Raw genomic sequence first — 15,886 nt, 5'->3', positions numbered from 1 at the left:
TAAAAGAATCTGATAATCAGGCTAGACAGTTACAATCAAGTCAATTATTGCGATAACTAAAACCTAAATAGCTTCGGACTGTAAAACTTTACTTGGAATTTCACCGGGTGCACGAGTTTTTATTCATTTCCCTCTTTTGAAACACCCCTAACTACCAAAGAGATTGAGCTCACAGAACATGGCATGTTCTCGATTATGAAAGGAACCTGGTGCACACTAAGAAAAATTGATGACCCGTGAAGTGACCCATGCCTGCTTCCGCTTTTCACGGAATAACAAGATTGCTTTAGTAAAATGCAACGACGTAGAGTAATATTTTTTACAGAGAAATTTTATTCAGCCTGTCAGTTTAAAGACTTCGTAAGATCTATTCTTCTGATCGCCGTTTTGTTTGCCATGGATTGCCGACTAATTTCAACTCTGAACTTGAAGACAAACTCTCTTTGAGTACAAGCCTGCTGAACGAGATATCAGTCTCTTTCCACTACGAGCGGAAACTTTGAAAATGGACGACTTATCGGTATCGAAAACAACCGCCAAGTAAGTGAATTTGAAAATGGGTTTCACAATCTCTTCTTCATGATTCAGTTAGATGTGGTGTATAAACATTCGAGTCGGACTGAGAAATCTGTCTATTTGTGCAGATTTGCTTCGGTAAGCATCTAAAGACCACTAAACAAAACATTGTTTAAATCTGTTCGTATTCCAAAGGGGTTTTCAAATTTAAACTTATCTACCATAAGACCAGAGAGCTTAAATCAATAGTTCATTTTAGCAGTTCTCCTTGGCTGATTAAAGAGTCAGTCGGTCTTATGCATATTACAGTGTATAACGAGGCTTAAAGGAATTTGTAAACACATTGCAGTTACGCTGTGACTAAATGCCCGGCAGTCAGAAATTTTTACAGAAGCTCCAACGGAAGGTCCCTTCAAAATTCTTAAGAATATCAGCTGTTTCTTTAGAAATGTCAAGCGATTCTAAAAATATTTGAGCTTGTACATTCTATAATACCACTCGCTTGTCGACACTTCTGATCGGACTTCCGGGCATGGTTTATTTGAAAAGAAATTTTCAAATGCCGCTGAAAGATTCCTTCGTACTTCTTAGGAGTATCAGATGTTTGGGTCGAAATGCGAAGCGATTTCGAAAAATTAATGCTTTTTAGTGGACATAATCTTCAAGCTTGTGCTTTCAACAAATTTCAACCAAAAGGTCACTGAAAACCTCATACAAACCTATCCAGTAAATTCGATGTTTCTTTAGAAACGCCAAGCGAATCAAAGAATTTGCGTTGGTTTTTCAATGGTCAAGCTAGCTTGAGCGTACCATACTAAAAGACATAAACATTAAGCTTGAAAGGTCACGTTGGTTTCGTAAAATGTTGTCTTCGAGACTCTTGTGACGCCATAAATATGGAAGGAAACAAAACAGAAAACCTCAAATAAACCTATTGAGAAAATTCGATGTTGTTTTAGATATCCCAAGTGATTCTAAAATTATTTTGGTTTTTAGTGGACGAGTTTTTCGAGCTTTATGAACTACAAAAACGTAATTCAGCAGACCGCTGGGCATGGTCTCAAATAGACTGAACACCCGGCCCGGTGTCACAGCGATTTAGACCCCGTGGATTGGACCCCGGTCCAAATCCAGATATGGACCCCCCTTCGCAGATTGGACCCCCCCCTACCACACTTTCCTTTCAAGCATCGTTTGTATCATATAACCCTAACCCTGGCCCTAACCTTGAGACGGTTAACAGTCGAGTTTTGCTTGTAATAGCGCTATGGTATATTAAATAGAAACAAGATAAGTTGTGCGTCGGGATAAATTTTGGCTTCGCAAGATGGCCGATTTACTGTCAAAAAATTCGACGATATTGTTTCAAAGAGCCAGTGGACTCTAAAAACATATACGCTTGTTGAATCTGCTACAACCAAAATTGACTTGTATGAAGTGTAGTAAAAGGCAATAATCTCTCCCTGAAAGCTCGTTGAGTTGGCTGCGATTGTTTGTTTTATTACGCGAAAACATTGCTTTAACAAATAGCTCTGTTCTGTAGCAAAGCACACAGAAAGCGGTTAAAGCATGAAAGAAGAGTGGGAAAAGACACGAGATTTACTTGAAAAAAAAACAAACTTTATTTTCAGAGCGAACAACAGTGTCGTCAGCATGCTCTATACTCTCATCAAGCAGGCTACAGTAAGCCAATTAGAATACTCGGCAAAATGGTTCAATTAATGTGATTGGCTGAACAAGAATAAAGCTTTGAAAAATGTCAAACCATCAAAGTTAAATAGCTCACAACCATCAATAGCTCACAAACTGAAATAGTTCGGCAAGTGTAATTTGACACTTTTTCCTCAAGCTATTAGTCAGTTAATGCGGAATCTGAAAGTGAAATGTTCAGTAAAATCCGGCCGAATTGGGGCTCACAAATGCACGCAAGTTTTTACATGACAATTAGAAAACAAACTGCTTAAGGCGTTTGTTTCATGAATGAACGTCAGCCGAACTCACAGGGAGAAGGAGATTGCTCGGAATATTAGAACAAACGCTTAGTTCGGTTCACTAGAGGGGCAGCCGATATAATATCTGAAACTTGCTTCACTGCGATGACCGGAAATCGCCATGACGAGGTAGCCGCAAAGAACCTCACCATGATCGCAGTCCCTCTGACATCGTCATGATGTGTATGAATTTTAACAGCTATGCCAGTTTAGATATATTTCTAAGTTTCATCATACCTGTTTCGTTTTTAAGCACGAAGCTATACATACCATGCGAGTGTTAGGTACGGAAATTTACAATCAAAGTGAGCGTGAAAACCTTCAAAACCCGGACTGTCCATTTCGTTTTCTCCTTAAGGATTTCGGATGTGTACAAGTTATTTTAAAGCAACTCACGGCACTTGGAATGTTAACAAACCTGGTTCTTCAATTGCTGCTTGCCGTCTAGCATCTTTCCAAATTTCATCATCAATGAACGAAAAAAAGCAAGAAAAAGTGCAAATTGGCAGATGGCGTGACAACTTCAGTTTAGCTCCATGCTCTATACTCTGATATAGCACGCCCTTTCAACCAATGACAGTGCGTTTTATATCCGAACTTTATGATAAATAGGTATAAGGCCGTTATGTGTATTCCACGTAGAGTTTTGACTCATAATTTGAATATATCAACAAAGTTGAAATGGTAAATTAGCCACCGTTACGATTATAAAAGCTGACGTTTCGAGCGTTAGCCCTTCGTCGGAGCGAATAGAGGAATTGTGGGTTGGGTGTACAGAAAATGGAGCTACGTTATTGATGGGAACATGGCAACGAGAAAAACACGAATAAATCAGTGGAATGAAAAGCGTTCGTTGATACCTGTGGGATTTAGACTGCCGGTTTGAAAGATGAGCTTTTGTTCAAGATTTTTACGGTTTTCCGTGCTACCTAAGTGTAAGGAAAGACCGCAAATTGCCATATGTTGCTTAGAATGATTAGGTAAATTAAAATGTCTAGCGACTGGTTTCGATGTGTCCTTCTCATTCCTCTCCACGTCGCGAAGGTGTTCTCGGAATCGGTCACCTAGTCTTCTGCCTGTTTCGCCGATATAAATCTTTTTGCAGTAAGTGCAAGTTATGCAATAGATTGCATTGGCGGAGGTGCACGTGAAGTGATCAGTGATCTTAATAGATCGTTTGGGTCCCGATATTTTCTCAGTGTTGTGAATGAAAGGACATGTTTCGCATCGTGCACGAGCGCATTTAAAAGTGCCTGGTTGGTCATTAGACTGAAAAGAACCTCTGACCAAAAAATTGCTTATGTTTTTGTCGCGTTTGAATGAAAAAAAAAAAGGAGGCTGCGAAAAGATAGTGCTTGTCTCTGGATCGTTTTGAAGTAATTTAAAGTTTTTAAGAATGATGGATTTAACTGAGTGGTTGTGAGGGTGAAACGTGAGAATGAATGGAATGCGGTCGGAATCTTCCTTTTGTGACGTTTGTAGTGCTGAATGTCGGTCAATAAGTTGGGCGCGGTGGTAACCCGCTTGAACGACAGAATCAGCCTGATTCAGGGTAACCAACGGTTATCGAAAAACTGGCACATTGACTCTGATTTGTGGTGGAAATCAGAGTCATCCCTACATAAACGACGAAGTCTTAAAAACTGAGAAAAAGGAATGGAATTCTTAACATGAGATGAATGCGAAGACGAATACAACAAGTAATTATGCAAGTCTGTAGGTTAGTAATACACACTAGTGCATAAACCGTTGCCTTCAATTGAAACTTTGATGTCTAAAAAGGATAAAGAATTGTCAGAAATTTCCCAGGTAGCTCCACTTTCTGCCTTTAAAAGCACACACATCCCACAATTCCTCTATTCGCTCCGAATAGAGGAATAATGGCCAATTTACCATTTCAACTTTGTTGATATATTCAAATTATTTCGTTACCCCCACCGACGCAGCCCCAAACAGTGTCTTTAGAAACTATCAGCCTTTTATCTTTTGACTCATAAAACTGATCAACATGTAAGCGTCCCTCACAATATCGCTTGTAAAAGAAGCAACTAATGTTAACAATGAATATTACCAGATGGATTCTGTTGTCTTTACGATGTCTAGAGAGTAAGATGTAAGTGAGCAAAGATTATCAGCAGTCACCCAGTTATTCGTCAACAAAACGCAGTAAATTTCTACAAAGCAAAATCTTCTTTAGCCACTTCCTGCGGGCTCTACAACCGAACATAACCCAGTTGAGACTTCTTCATTTCTCAAATATATGAAAGACGAATGCTTGACAAAGTAAATTATGTAAAAATCTGATTACCCTTTATACTTTTCTGACCATCTCCTTCAGATTCTTCGCACTGGTGTCCTCATACTTTCCGCAGCTTTGCATTGTTTCCCAGTTGTTTAGACTATTTACACTGGTAATGTTTTCAATATTCATGATTGACTGCACCTTGTACCACGACTCAACTAGTGTGGACTGCAACGGATTTACCGTTTACGATATACCAAACTGCGATCCGTACTGCTGGAAGACGATATGGCTCGCGTGCTCGATCATAACATCCACCGTGTGGCTTCTTTTACTCAACACAAAGATGTTACCAAAATTAAGACTGTTTAGGAACAAAACAATTTTCAAGAGTATCATAAAAAAGCCGTACTTCTGGTCTCTCAACACAACCACAGGTATACCGTTGTCCTTTATGATGTATTAATCATGGTCAACAATAGGTAGGCGAAGATTTACGTTGAATGCTTATAGTGGTGGCTTCAAAACTATGGACATTGCTTTTGTTATTTCAACTGAACTTTACATTTCCGCCTTCGAGCAAAAAAGGCTTTCGAGCCATTTCCAGAGGTGCCTGTTGTTTAACTATGTCTGTTTTTGTCCTGGACAATCTTTGCAAGTTTTTAGCCGTCTCATGTCAGGTCGCCTTCAAGTTATACACCGTGGAGCATGGTGAAACAAAGCCAATGAACATAGTAGACCTCATTTTAATGATTATAAATGCTTCCTTGTACCTCAACTTTCTTCAGTTTTTTTGGCAGAAGCTTTTCCGAGGCGATAAAGATATTCTGACAACATTCAAACAAGAGGTTGGGTTAACAGAAGATATACGAGTTCTGCGTAGACGAAAATCCATCTGACAGAGGTTACTGAGAGGAAGGAATTTAATCTCTTCTTTTGAGAAAGAATTCCTCTCTACCTGAGAACTCAGTGAATTGATTCGATACAGATATCAAATATTAATAATTGTAACCGCATCTCCATAGTTTTTCCTTCTCTTAAGTAGATTTTATTTTTCACTTTTAATAGTATTCGTGGTCAACTTGTTCTCATAAGCCTGGTTCACATATGATCGCAGACGATCGCAGGCGATCGCACTCGGTCGCCAGCGATCGTCTGCGATTATATGTGAACAGCTCTGCGATCGTGTGCGATCGCGATCGCAGGCGATCGAACATGCGATTAGTTGCGATCGTCTGCGATCGAGTGCGATCATATGTGAGCAAAGTTCAGCGATCAAGCGATTGGAATGTGTCCAATAATGTTATGCAAGCGGCATGATACCATGACAACCAGTTGTTTATCAACTTTTACACGTGCGTGTGTTGACAAGATGGAAGGTGAAATAAACACGGAACAGTTTATGAACGAAATTAGAAAATATGATTGTTTGTTCAATCGCTTTAGCAAAGAATTCTCTCTTTCTTAAGACTTTCTGCACCAAGAAGCGACGTTTCTTCTTTGATCTGGCAGCGATTCTCCATTTAAGGTAAAGACAACAGAAGCAGAATGTCAACACCTATTAAAAGTTCAGCGTCCTTTGCGTTTATGTTGGTTGACTGGAGTTACATTGTATTGCCGCTGAATGGTAAACCATGGACTCGGTTGTCACAGATTGCTGCGATCGGCTGCGATCATACGTGAACAAGCGATTCGCGATCTTCAGTTGAGTGGTTTCAGCGATCGTGCAATCGCCTGCGATCGTCTGCGATTGTCTGCGATTATATGTGAACCAGGCTATACAGTAGCATCAATTTTCAATGGTACAAACTGAAGTTATATAATTATGAATGCTGTAATGTAATTTGAAATACTTTCCTTAGATTCTGTTGTGGTAAGGCCCGTATCAACGGTAATCACAACATCAGTAGAGTCGTATTTAGTGAAATTACAATGGTGTGAAGTTTATCGATGTGCTAGAAGAGAATCACAATGCTTGCGTTTTACTGTTTTTAATTTTGGCTTTTTTATCCCTTAGATCAATTTCAAATCGAATAGTATTTGTTTTCTTGGAAACGATCATTTATTTAAAGTATTCTGTGAGACAAAGGAAAACGTCCGAAACAGACGGGTGTTCAATCTAACTTTTTTGTTCCTATGGTCAAGGACAATAGGAACAAAATGCTATGTCGGTCGCTAAAGTGCATATGACACGAAATTTTTTTCTCTTGTTTCTTGTAGTTGGATAACTATAGAAAACGTTTCGAAGCCTTAAAAGTGCTGGAAAAATTTAAAAAGCATATCTTTTGCTTCAAAATACACGCAATTTGCCTTCAAATTTGTCCCGGTCATCGCGCGGCCAAAATCGCACGTGACATCGTAACGTGACGTCACATTGTGTACCTCAAGGCAACATCAAATATGGTGGAAAAGGGAAAGAAACTGAAAGGGGGAAGACGCTGCGTCGCTGACGCCCCAAATAAAACGAGCTGTGGGAATAATTCGCACACAGAAGAGAATCACGATGCACCAGTTTCCCACTGATCCGGTAGTCAGAGCACAGTGGGCACGCTTTGTGCAGAAACATCGAGTTGATTTCGGCAAGCCTGTGAATGAGTACGCGTCCTTGTGTTCAGCTCACTTCGAGGAAAGTTGTTTTACGCATAATCGGTCAATTCTGGAGGGTACGGCCACCTCATATTTTACAAGAGTGCTCATAAAAGGCTTTTTACCAACCAGAGACACGGTGTTATCGCCAAGTGCAGAAGAATTTCTTACAGAAAGAAACAAAAAAAGGGGAAAATTCAAGGTTATTTGCATTCTGTTGCATTTAACATTCAATAATGAAAAGCGTTACCTTACAATTATTTCCGTAGTTAAAAAGAGATCCGCTGCAACATCGGCAGTTTAACCAGCTACTTAAAGGCGGGGAGGAGGGCTACATGTGCTAGATGCTGCGACTACACACTAACTGTACAGAGGGTTAAACTCAGCCGCGACTGTATGTCTGAATGGGGTGCGGTACCAGCGGGTGTTCCCCGAGGGACCAAATTGGGGCCCTGGCTTTTTTCGCTTATGATCAACGACCTCTTAACCCCCAGTGCGTTCTTTGGGATGTGGAAGTACGTGGACGATACCACCCTGTCAGGAAAAGTACCGAAGGGGCAACAAACTAGAGCACAAGAAGCAGTGGACCACGTTTCAAACTGGTCAGAGGACAACTTATTCCAGCTAAACCTTGAGAAGACTAAAGAGCTTACTATCAGTTTCTGTCGTTGCCCGGAACTTTTCGACCTAGTTGTAGTTGATGGGACTCAGATCCAAGCAACTACTTCTAGCAAGCTTCTTGGCCTTACCATCAACAACACACTAACATGGAACGATCATGTAGATAGTTTAGTTTAGAAAGCAGCCAGGAAAATTCATTTCCTTGTGCAACTTAAACGTGCGCGTGTTCCAGCCGAAGATCTTGTTGCCTACTACTGCGCATGTATTAGATCCTCCCTTGACTACGCTTGCCCTGTGTTCCATTATTCTCTACCTCAGTACTTACAGTCAGAGTTAGAAAGAGTTCAGAAAAGAGTATTTTTCCTTGAATGCCATACGGGGAAGCGTTAGAGCGCGCCTGTTTGACTTCTATCAGGGAACATCACGAAGACGTTACAAAGTCATTATTTAAATCAATCAGCGAGAATCAGAACAGCAAACTACATTACTTAATTCCTGAAGCCCATAGCCCTCATTATAATTTATGGCGCCAAAGAACGTACAATGTACCAGCAGCCAAGACAAAGCGTTTTGCTAATTCGTTTTTCGTGAAGGGTGCGGCAGTAGAGAACTTTTAACAGAACTTTAAGTCGTCACATTTTATATTGTATAGTAGTAGTTTATAGTAGTAGTAGTTAGATAGATAGTAGTTAGATAGTAGTAGTTTGTAAAAAAATTGCGCAATTCAGTATTTTACTGCGATGTGATTTTAATAAACCAGTCTATCTATCTATCTACTAATTTGTGTGTGAAGAAAACAATAAAATAAATCTCTGACCTTTGGGTGAAGAAATTACCATATTATTGCCAATCATGGTCTTCGTTTTACACATTCTCTTTTATTATTGGGCAAAATTCAAGTTATCTAATTATTATATCCTTGAGAATAACATAATTTTTCTTGGTCTTAAACCTTTTGCATGACAAAATGGTTACTTACTGGCCTAGGACTAAAGAGTACATATTTATAGTGATTTTTAGGTCTACAAGTATGTTCTGGTTGAAATAAAGAGGTAATTTGGAACCTGTGGTTCTATACTTTTGAGAATTTCAATAAAGCAAAATTCTTACATACAATTGGTATACCCACTACTACCTCTTGAAATATGCCCTTACGACTCTATGGTTTACTGGCTAGACAGAAGCTAGGGATTACCAGGGATTATACAACCCCTAATCAGCAACAGACATTTTGGACTTTAACCTTCCCCCCACCCCACCCCCCACCCCAATTTACATAGGTGAAAAATATGCCACATAAATAAGTTCTTGTATATCTTTTCTTCAAAGAAAGCATGACTCGGCCCCATTTGACTCCTCTGAGCTTTTAGACAAACCCCATGACCTCCTTCAATGTAATGTCATTGAACACAAACAAAAGATGACCAGGTACAACTGAATCAGGTGAATATCCAAATATCGGGCAGAAACAAAATTAATGCACTTTGCTGTTCAAGGCTCTCGAGTGAACAAGGAATGACTGTTATAAAACAAGGCTTATACAGTAATGATTTACATTTTGAAAAAATCACTGGAGTGCCCAAGCAGTTTAAGGCCTGCATCAAGAATGAAAAGAACAATGCCTATTTTTCGCTAAACACCACGTGGCCTGTTTTAAACTTCACTGTGTGCTAAGTTTGGTTCCATTGTCACTTTTATCTTCAGAAATATCATTAGTAAATTATTTTTACCAGTAAAAGTCTTTGACTCAGACCTTAATGTACTTGGGTGCAACACTGCTAATCTCTTGCTTGTGCAGCGGCATACCCTCTTGTGTTGTTGGTTTGGAACTTGCACCTTATATTATGATATACACAAGCTGGATGCGGTCTTCTGTTTTCCCAACCCATGTAACCGCACAACCATCTTACAACCCATCGGTATATAACAGCTCTCACAAATCTGCATAGTAACCAAAAAAAAGTAAGAAGCGATCCTAATATCTGTGTCCATAATTCACCTCATTTGCATTCTCGCCTACAAAACGTTACTGAGTCATTTTCATGCACTCCAGTTCGTCGCCTGTATGCCCTCCCATTCTGATCGCGAAGTAAAGTTGCAACTTGTAACAGCACGGTCCTGTTTGTCAGAGCACTGTAATCTTTGTGTTGCGCGATGCAGCTTATGATTTCGATGGAACCATCGAAAACTAACTGTCTTCTGGCATTTGTCACCTCGCGGTAACAACGGAATTCTAGTGCGTCTGCCAAGGTTTGTGTCATACAAGTGAATTCTTAAGATTGGCCAAAGCCAGAGGCTTAAATGGCTTATGGTCAGAGACAAAGATTAATATTTCAAAGGACAATAGACTAATCTAAGGTATTCTAATCGTCACTGCATTTCGTCACTGCATTGTTCACATGCACTCCAGTTCGTTCACATTGCATTGTTCACATTTGCACCTAAGGTAAGGTAGAGCTATGATTATAATTTGGATATACCAACAAAGTTGAAATGGTAAATTGGCCACCGTAACGATTACAAAAGCTGACGTTTCGAGCGTTAGCCCTTTCGTCAGAGCTATGATTACCCTACAGTTTCGCTGTTTTATAATATTCACAAAAAGATAAACATGATGCACTAACCATTCGCTAACTGCAACGCGACGTCAAAATATGGCCTCCAAAACTGAAGGCGTCACTCCATCTAGGTCAGTATCTTCGCTTTCTTCGTCTTGTTCGCCATCGCTTGCGAGCGGTTCGTCTCGGCATGGTGCGTGCTCTCCTGTAACTACTTCTACTTCATCTTCAGATTCTACGAAGTCAATGGAACTTTCAGAAGAGTCGGACTCAAAGGAATCATTAGGATCACTGGACATCTTTTCCTTTCAATGCACTATCTATCTACTACCGAGTACTGCAGAATCCTCTTAGCGACAACAGACCTTCGCAACAAAGGTGCATAATGTGACGTCACGAAATCTTCGACGGCGATAAACTAGGTCCCAGTCTCCGGGACAAATTTGAAGGCAAATTGCGCGTGTTTTGAAAGCAAAAAAATGCTTTTTACATTTTTCTAGCACTTTTAAAGCTGCAAAACGTTTTCTATAGATATCCAACTACAAGGAACAAGAAAAAAATTTGGGTCATATGCACTTTAAAAACGGAATCATGTTCACGAGCCATGCAAAACACACTGACCATCATTGTAATGTATCGTAATGCCCACTTGTTGAAACGAATGCAAGTGATGTAATACACTCAGGACTTATGGATTTGCATGTATACATAAAGCGTGTATTTAATTTATTGTAGTTCTTTTTCGGTTAGTAAGTGTGTAACGGACATGAATAAACTGTTTTCACTTTAACCGCGGTGTACTACAATCGTGACCCACCGATAGCTCTAAGCCACAGACTCAACACATTACATGTAGCATATTTTCAGTTTATCGATTACACAGCTTGTATCAAGACAGAAATCAAGATTCGAAAAATAACTCACTGAGAAAATTTCCCCTTTTTCACAGAAATTTTAATCCAAGAGCACATTTTATAACGGGAAAAAATAGACATAGGAAAAGGAACTTGGAATCTAAAACGCGGTTCGTATGCTCGAGCAAAAGGATCCAACATGATTCTCTCAACGTTCTTCAAGATTGCTGCTCTGGTCATCTTGGGGGACCATAGCCTTCTCCCACTCTGACCATCCCTGATCTGGAAGACGGACTTCCTCTCTCAACCGCGAAAGGATAGCCATTCAGCGACTAGGGAAAAGTAGAAGTCTTTCTTTTTAAAAGATTAGTCAAACTGGACGTTGTTTATCAGATTCGTTTTAGCTACTCGTGTTTTACTAGAAATGTGGTTATTCCACCAGTTACGAGGAAAAATAGAAGTCCTGTGTAAACCATCATATGTTCTATCACATGATTATTCCACCTTTAATAAGGAAAAATAGAAGTCCTGCACTCCATCTTTGATCCATTTGTTACGCTTTTGTTAAAATATCAGGATTTGGAAGAGTTTTTGTAGAACGAGAATTTGAATCATTATGGTCTGAGATCAATCGCAATCTATTTTCCACGAAATACTTAAAATATGAGCAGGAGTCCCTTAGGAAATTTAAAAGGGCGATCCGTAGGCGAGCCGTTTTAAAGCCCATAAAGGCGGACGCCAATATATTTTATCTTACTTCAGTATGAAAGAAGCGCTCTAGGTTAATGCATTTGAAATAAGATACCAAACGACTAATCGTTTGCACAACCAAGACAACCAACCCAAATGCGGTTCAATTGTAGGTGGTCCGTCCGTAATGGACAAACAATAACGTCATTATATTTAAGGTTTAACATAATATAACACAAATCCAACTTATAGCGAATCGAAGTCCAGTGACGAAGGCGTACATGTAGCAGCCAAAGCAAGATGAGGGTAAATCCTCAAGTCCGTATATTCTATGATGACTTGAATTACACTGACTTCCTAGAAAACGATGTGAGATTTTTCAAAATTCTACCTAGTACTACATTTAAAACTCAAGTGATCGTTTTAGAAAAGCTTCAATTTAGAATATCACTCTGCTAAAGGCTGTTAAATCTAATAAATACTTAACAATGAAAGCCTAGATGAAATACCAGGTGAAAATTTTGTGCACTTTTCACCTCCAGGTTTGGTGGAATTTGAAAACATTCCCAGAGGACATGGTGTAAAGGCGAAGATGAAGGTGGAACGATTGAAAGTTCTCGTATAACCCATGGCTAGCATAATACGAGCAAATACCTGAGTTTTGTGATTCTCTACACATGGAGAAGCTTGAAGGATGATAGCTGTTTTTCTTTGATCATCAGGATTCCTGGAAAGGGGCAAAACCGTTTTACCAAAGATTTTAAGAGCCTTAATGTGACACCCTGCACTTACATAAGAGCAGGGGACAATTCTTATTTGTATTTCAATTTTTCAAAAACTCTCATCGGTTAGCGATACTGGCGTAGCTGATTGTAATCATTTAACGGTGACTCTTTTGGAATGGGTGACACATTGGCCAATTTCCATGTCAAGGGTACTGCTTGAGAGCTCTTAAAGATCCTTGTACTAATGGGTGCTAGGTATATTGCCTAATCCAGCCAAAACCAGTGAGGAATTCCATCACTGAGGACCGCATGCAGAACGCTTTTGGTGGGCTAAGAGATTCAAAACCGAGTATTCATCAGCTGTAGGGACTGGATATCCTTCAGGTATCACAGATAGCCTTAGAGCACTTTATGCATTTTCAGTATTAATAGCCTGGAATTAGGCGTTAATATCATCGAGGCATAACACTGTACTGACTGGGATAGCCTTGGGTTTTCCTTCTCGTAATTCTGTCGGCAGTGCCTCACCCCCCAGCGTGCAGTCTTGTTTCTGACGTTGAAAAGGTGCTTAACTAAGGTTGACATGTATGGTGGATCCCTGTATAATATCTTGACCTTGATGAGAGGAAAACAGCTCTTGAACATTTCCCGCAACTCATTATTTAGAACCTCAACACATTCCTCAGAGTCATCAAAGTTTCTTTTTCTGGTCCAGTCCCATAATCCTAGCTTCGTGTTTACGGCAATTTTATTATGGCCTCGTGTATCTCTGAAGACCACATATTTCCTACCAGGTTTTGCGGGAGCCAGGGGCGATGCTGTAACGACGTAATGGTCAGATCATACTAGCACTTTGTGTACTCTTCCCTCATTACAAAGAAATGGGTAATCGAGAGGAAAACATCCAGCAGTATTTGTGGTTTTCAGGATAATTTTGCAAAGCTCCCTGTAAAAGTAGTGGATAAGCCTTTATCATTATTATTCATGACACAACTTAGACGCAACGCGCGCTCTGATTGGTCAAAAAAGCTATTGTATCATTGGCCTGTTTACGCATAAAAAATTTAAACATCTTCCCGTCCTGTCAAAACTGCGCCAAATGGGGCAAATTCCCAGATTTTAACTTGTTTAAAGCTTTTGGTTTGGAGAAAACGAAGGGGACCCTTTCAAAGCCAAAAACAAAGACAAAGAACTAATTTTGTATAGCACTGTCAAATTAAAATGCGGTTTAACCAACTGGTTGTTCCCGCCTTTTAAGGCTTTCATTTTTCGGTTTAGTGGAAGACCTTCTGACATTCTCGACGAGAATTCCCCAACGGCCCGCCGAGAAGGACAATTTGGCATGCTTTGGCTTCAAGATAATTGTAGCGACAAACTGCGTAGATTTTCATTTAGATATTTACAGAAAATCTTATTTACTGGTGAGAACAAAAAGCACACGCAAAGTAAATGTGTACTCGAGATTTGTGGCAGTTTTGTTTCGCGTCCGAGATTTCAGCTTTTGTTTGATAGTTTTTGTCAAGTTTAAGCGTTTGAAGCTCTTTCTGTAAATTTGAACGAAGACACCAACAAAGGTTTAATTCGCGCTGAGGCAATAGTAACAAATTCGATTGAAGTAAAATAGTGTATATACCGGGAGTAAACAAAATAGCTGGTCGGTGTTTGAATCAGTGCACACGGCTCGATCTTTTTGTCTTTCGCTTTTGCCGCTTTTGTCGTGGTGCGGTCCAATAATGTTAAAGAATCTAAAGTTAAGTTCTCACACTTGAAATAAATTTCACCGGTTAAAATTCTACATCTTACAGTTATTTCGATAAAGAAACCTCTGGAAAATATCAAAACTGCTTTCTGGGTTGCAAACTTTAAAATCTTTCGTGCAGATTATCAGATCGTTATCGCAGTGGGAGGCCAACTCTGGTCACCAAAAAGCGCGTTTTCTCTGTCTAACTGAAGTATTCCTCAATGGCACTTTATAGCTTGTGCCTTTATCTTGTATGTCGCCATTTCTCGTTAGTTTTTTTATTTTAACAATTTCTGCTCAGTTTCTTCTAGCTGACCAGTTCACTCAGTTTCCAGCGCTTTGATTGGTTTAACGCAGTTTTTGATAGTTTTATGAGAATCAGTGACTTGATCACAAAACAAGATTAAATTCATCACTCTCTCTCTGACAAACTTCAATCATATTTATGTTTGTGAAAAGTTTGTGAACCCCGGGGTGCAGCCGAGTGGGTTGCAAACTTTTCGACGGATCTCCCAACATCCTACGTGGTTTATCAGCTGGTAAACCTATAGAAAGTGTGGTTTATTATCCAACTACAGTCCGTAGAGTACAAATAACGCCATAGACGAGTACAAATACCCCGCGGTATTTGTACTCCAGAGTACAAAATGTAAAATTCAAAATGTAAAATTCCGACCCTTCACCCTCAGTGTAGTCAAAACAAAGATATACAGGTGATCTGCACAAAGATATACAGGTGATCTGCACAGAGTTTATGGCCATAATTGGCGATTTGAAAATACATTTTACATTTGAGGAAACTACCCTTGAACTGCAAGAGGATATCAAAGCTGTCAACAAGGCCTCATTTGCTACAAAGGGCTAAACTCACTGGAAAAGGGGAACTTAAAATGCCTGACATCAAATTCCTAGACATAACAGCCTAGTCTATTTACCTCACAGTGTAAGTATGTATTAGCAAGAATGTACACGTCAAACTGATTACTATCCAATCGACTACTTTTCAAGTAGTGATTTCCATTTTCCTTATAATTCAAAAATCAATGTAAGGAAAACTATTGTTTGCAATGTTAGGAGAGCAAGAACTCGTAGAGCAGCAGAAGACGGTTTTCCTGGATATAAAATTCCCACTTTTAGAAGCCACCCAGATGCTAAGGAAAGATTTGAGGAACTGGCTAAACGTCTTTTAAAACATGTGCAATTAAAGATTTTGAGTTTGATAAGGCATCACAGCATGAAAAAAACATATTTAAGTTTTTTCTTTACACAGCTTTACACCATATTTACATTTCGTAAAGGCACGCTTTACGCGGCCTTTACGTATTGACGTAAAGCCAGAGTAATGAGACTTCTTTAAGAGAC

General features: G+C 39.5%; 1 protein-coding gene across 2 annotated transcripts; it reads left to right on the top strand.

Moving 5' to 3' along the window:
- The first annotated feature begins 19 nt into the window (after positions 1–19).
- Positions 20–14,955, top strand: LOC111328994 (uncharacterized). 2 transcript variants are annotated; one of them, XR_015994004.1, is made up of 3 exons: positions 20–540; positions 12,601–13,167; positions 13,578–14,955. XR_015994004.1 is itself a non-coding variant. In XM_088741084.1 (3 exons), the coding sequence occupies exons 1-3, from the start codon at positions 506–508 to the stop codon at positions 7,637–7,639; spliced, it is 411 nt and encodes a 136-aa protein (XP_088597210.1). In that variant the 5' UTR covers positions 20–505; the 3' UTR covers positions 7,640–9,019. The 2 variants fall into 2 exon arrangements, 1 of the variants encoding a protein (XP_088597210.1); XM_088741084.1 differs by lacking the exons at positions 12,601–13,167; positions 13,578–14,955 and adding exons at positions 4,846–5,186; positions 7,605–9,019.
- Positions 14,956–15,886: the final 931 nt, after the last annotated feature.

This window comes from Stylophora pistillata, chromosome 12 (assembly GCF_964205215.1).
Source record: "Stylophora pistillata chromosome 12, jaStyPist1.2, whole genome shotgun sequence".
In the NCBI taxonomy this organism is placed as follows: domain Eukaryota; kingdom Metazoa; phylum Cnidaria; class Anthozoa; order Scleractinia; family Pocilloporidae; genus Stylophora; species Stylophora pistillata.
This window is presented reverse-complemented; position numbering and strand designations above follow the sequence as displayed.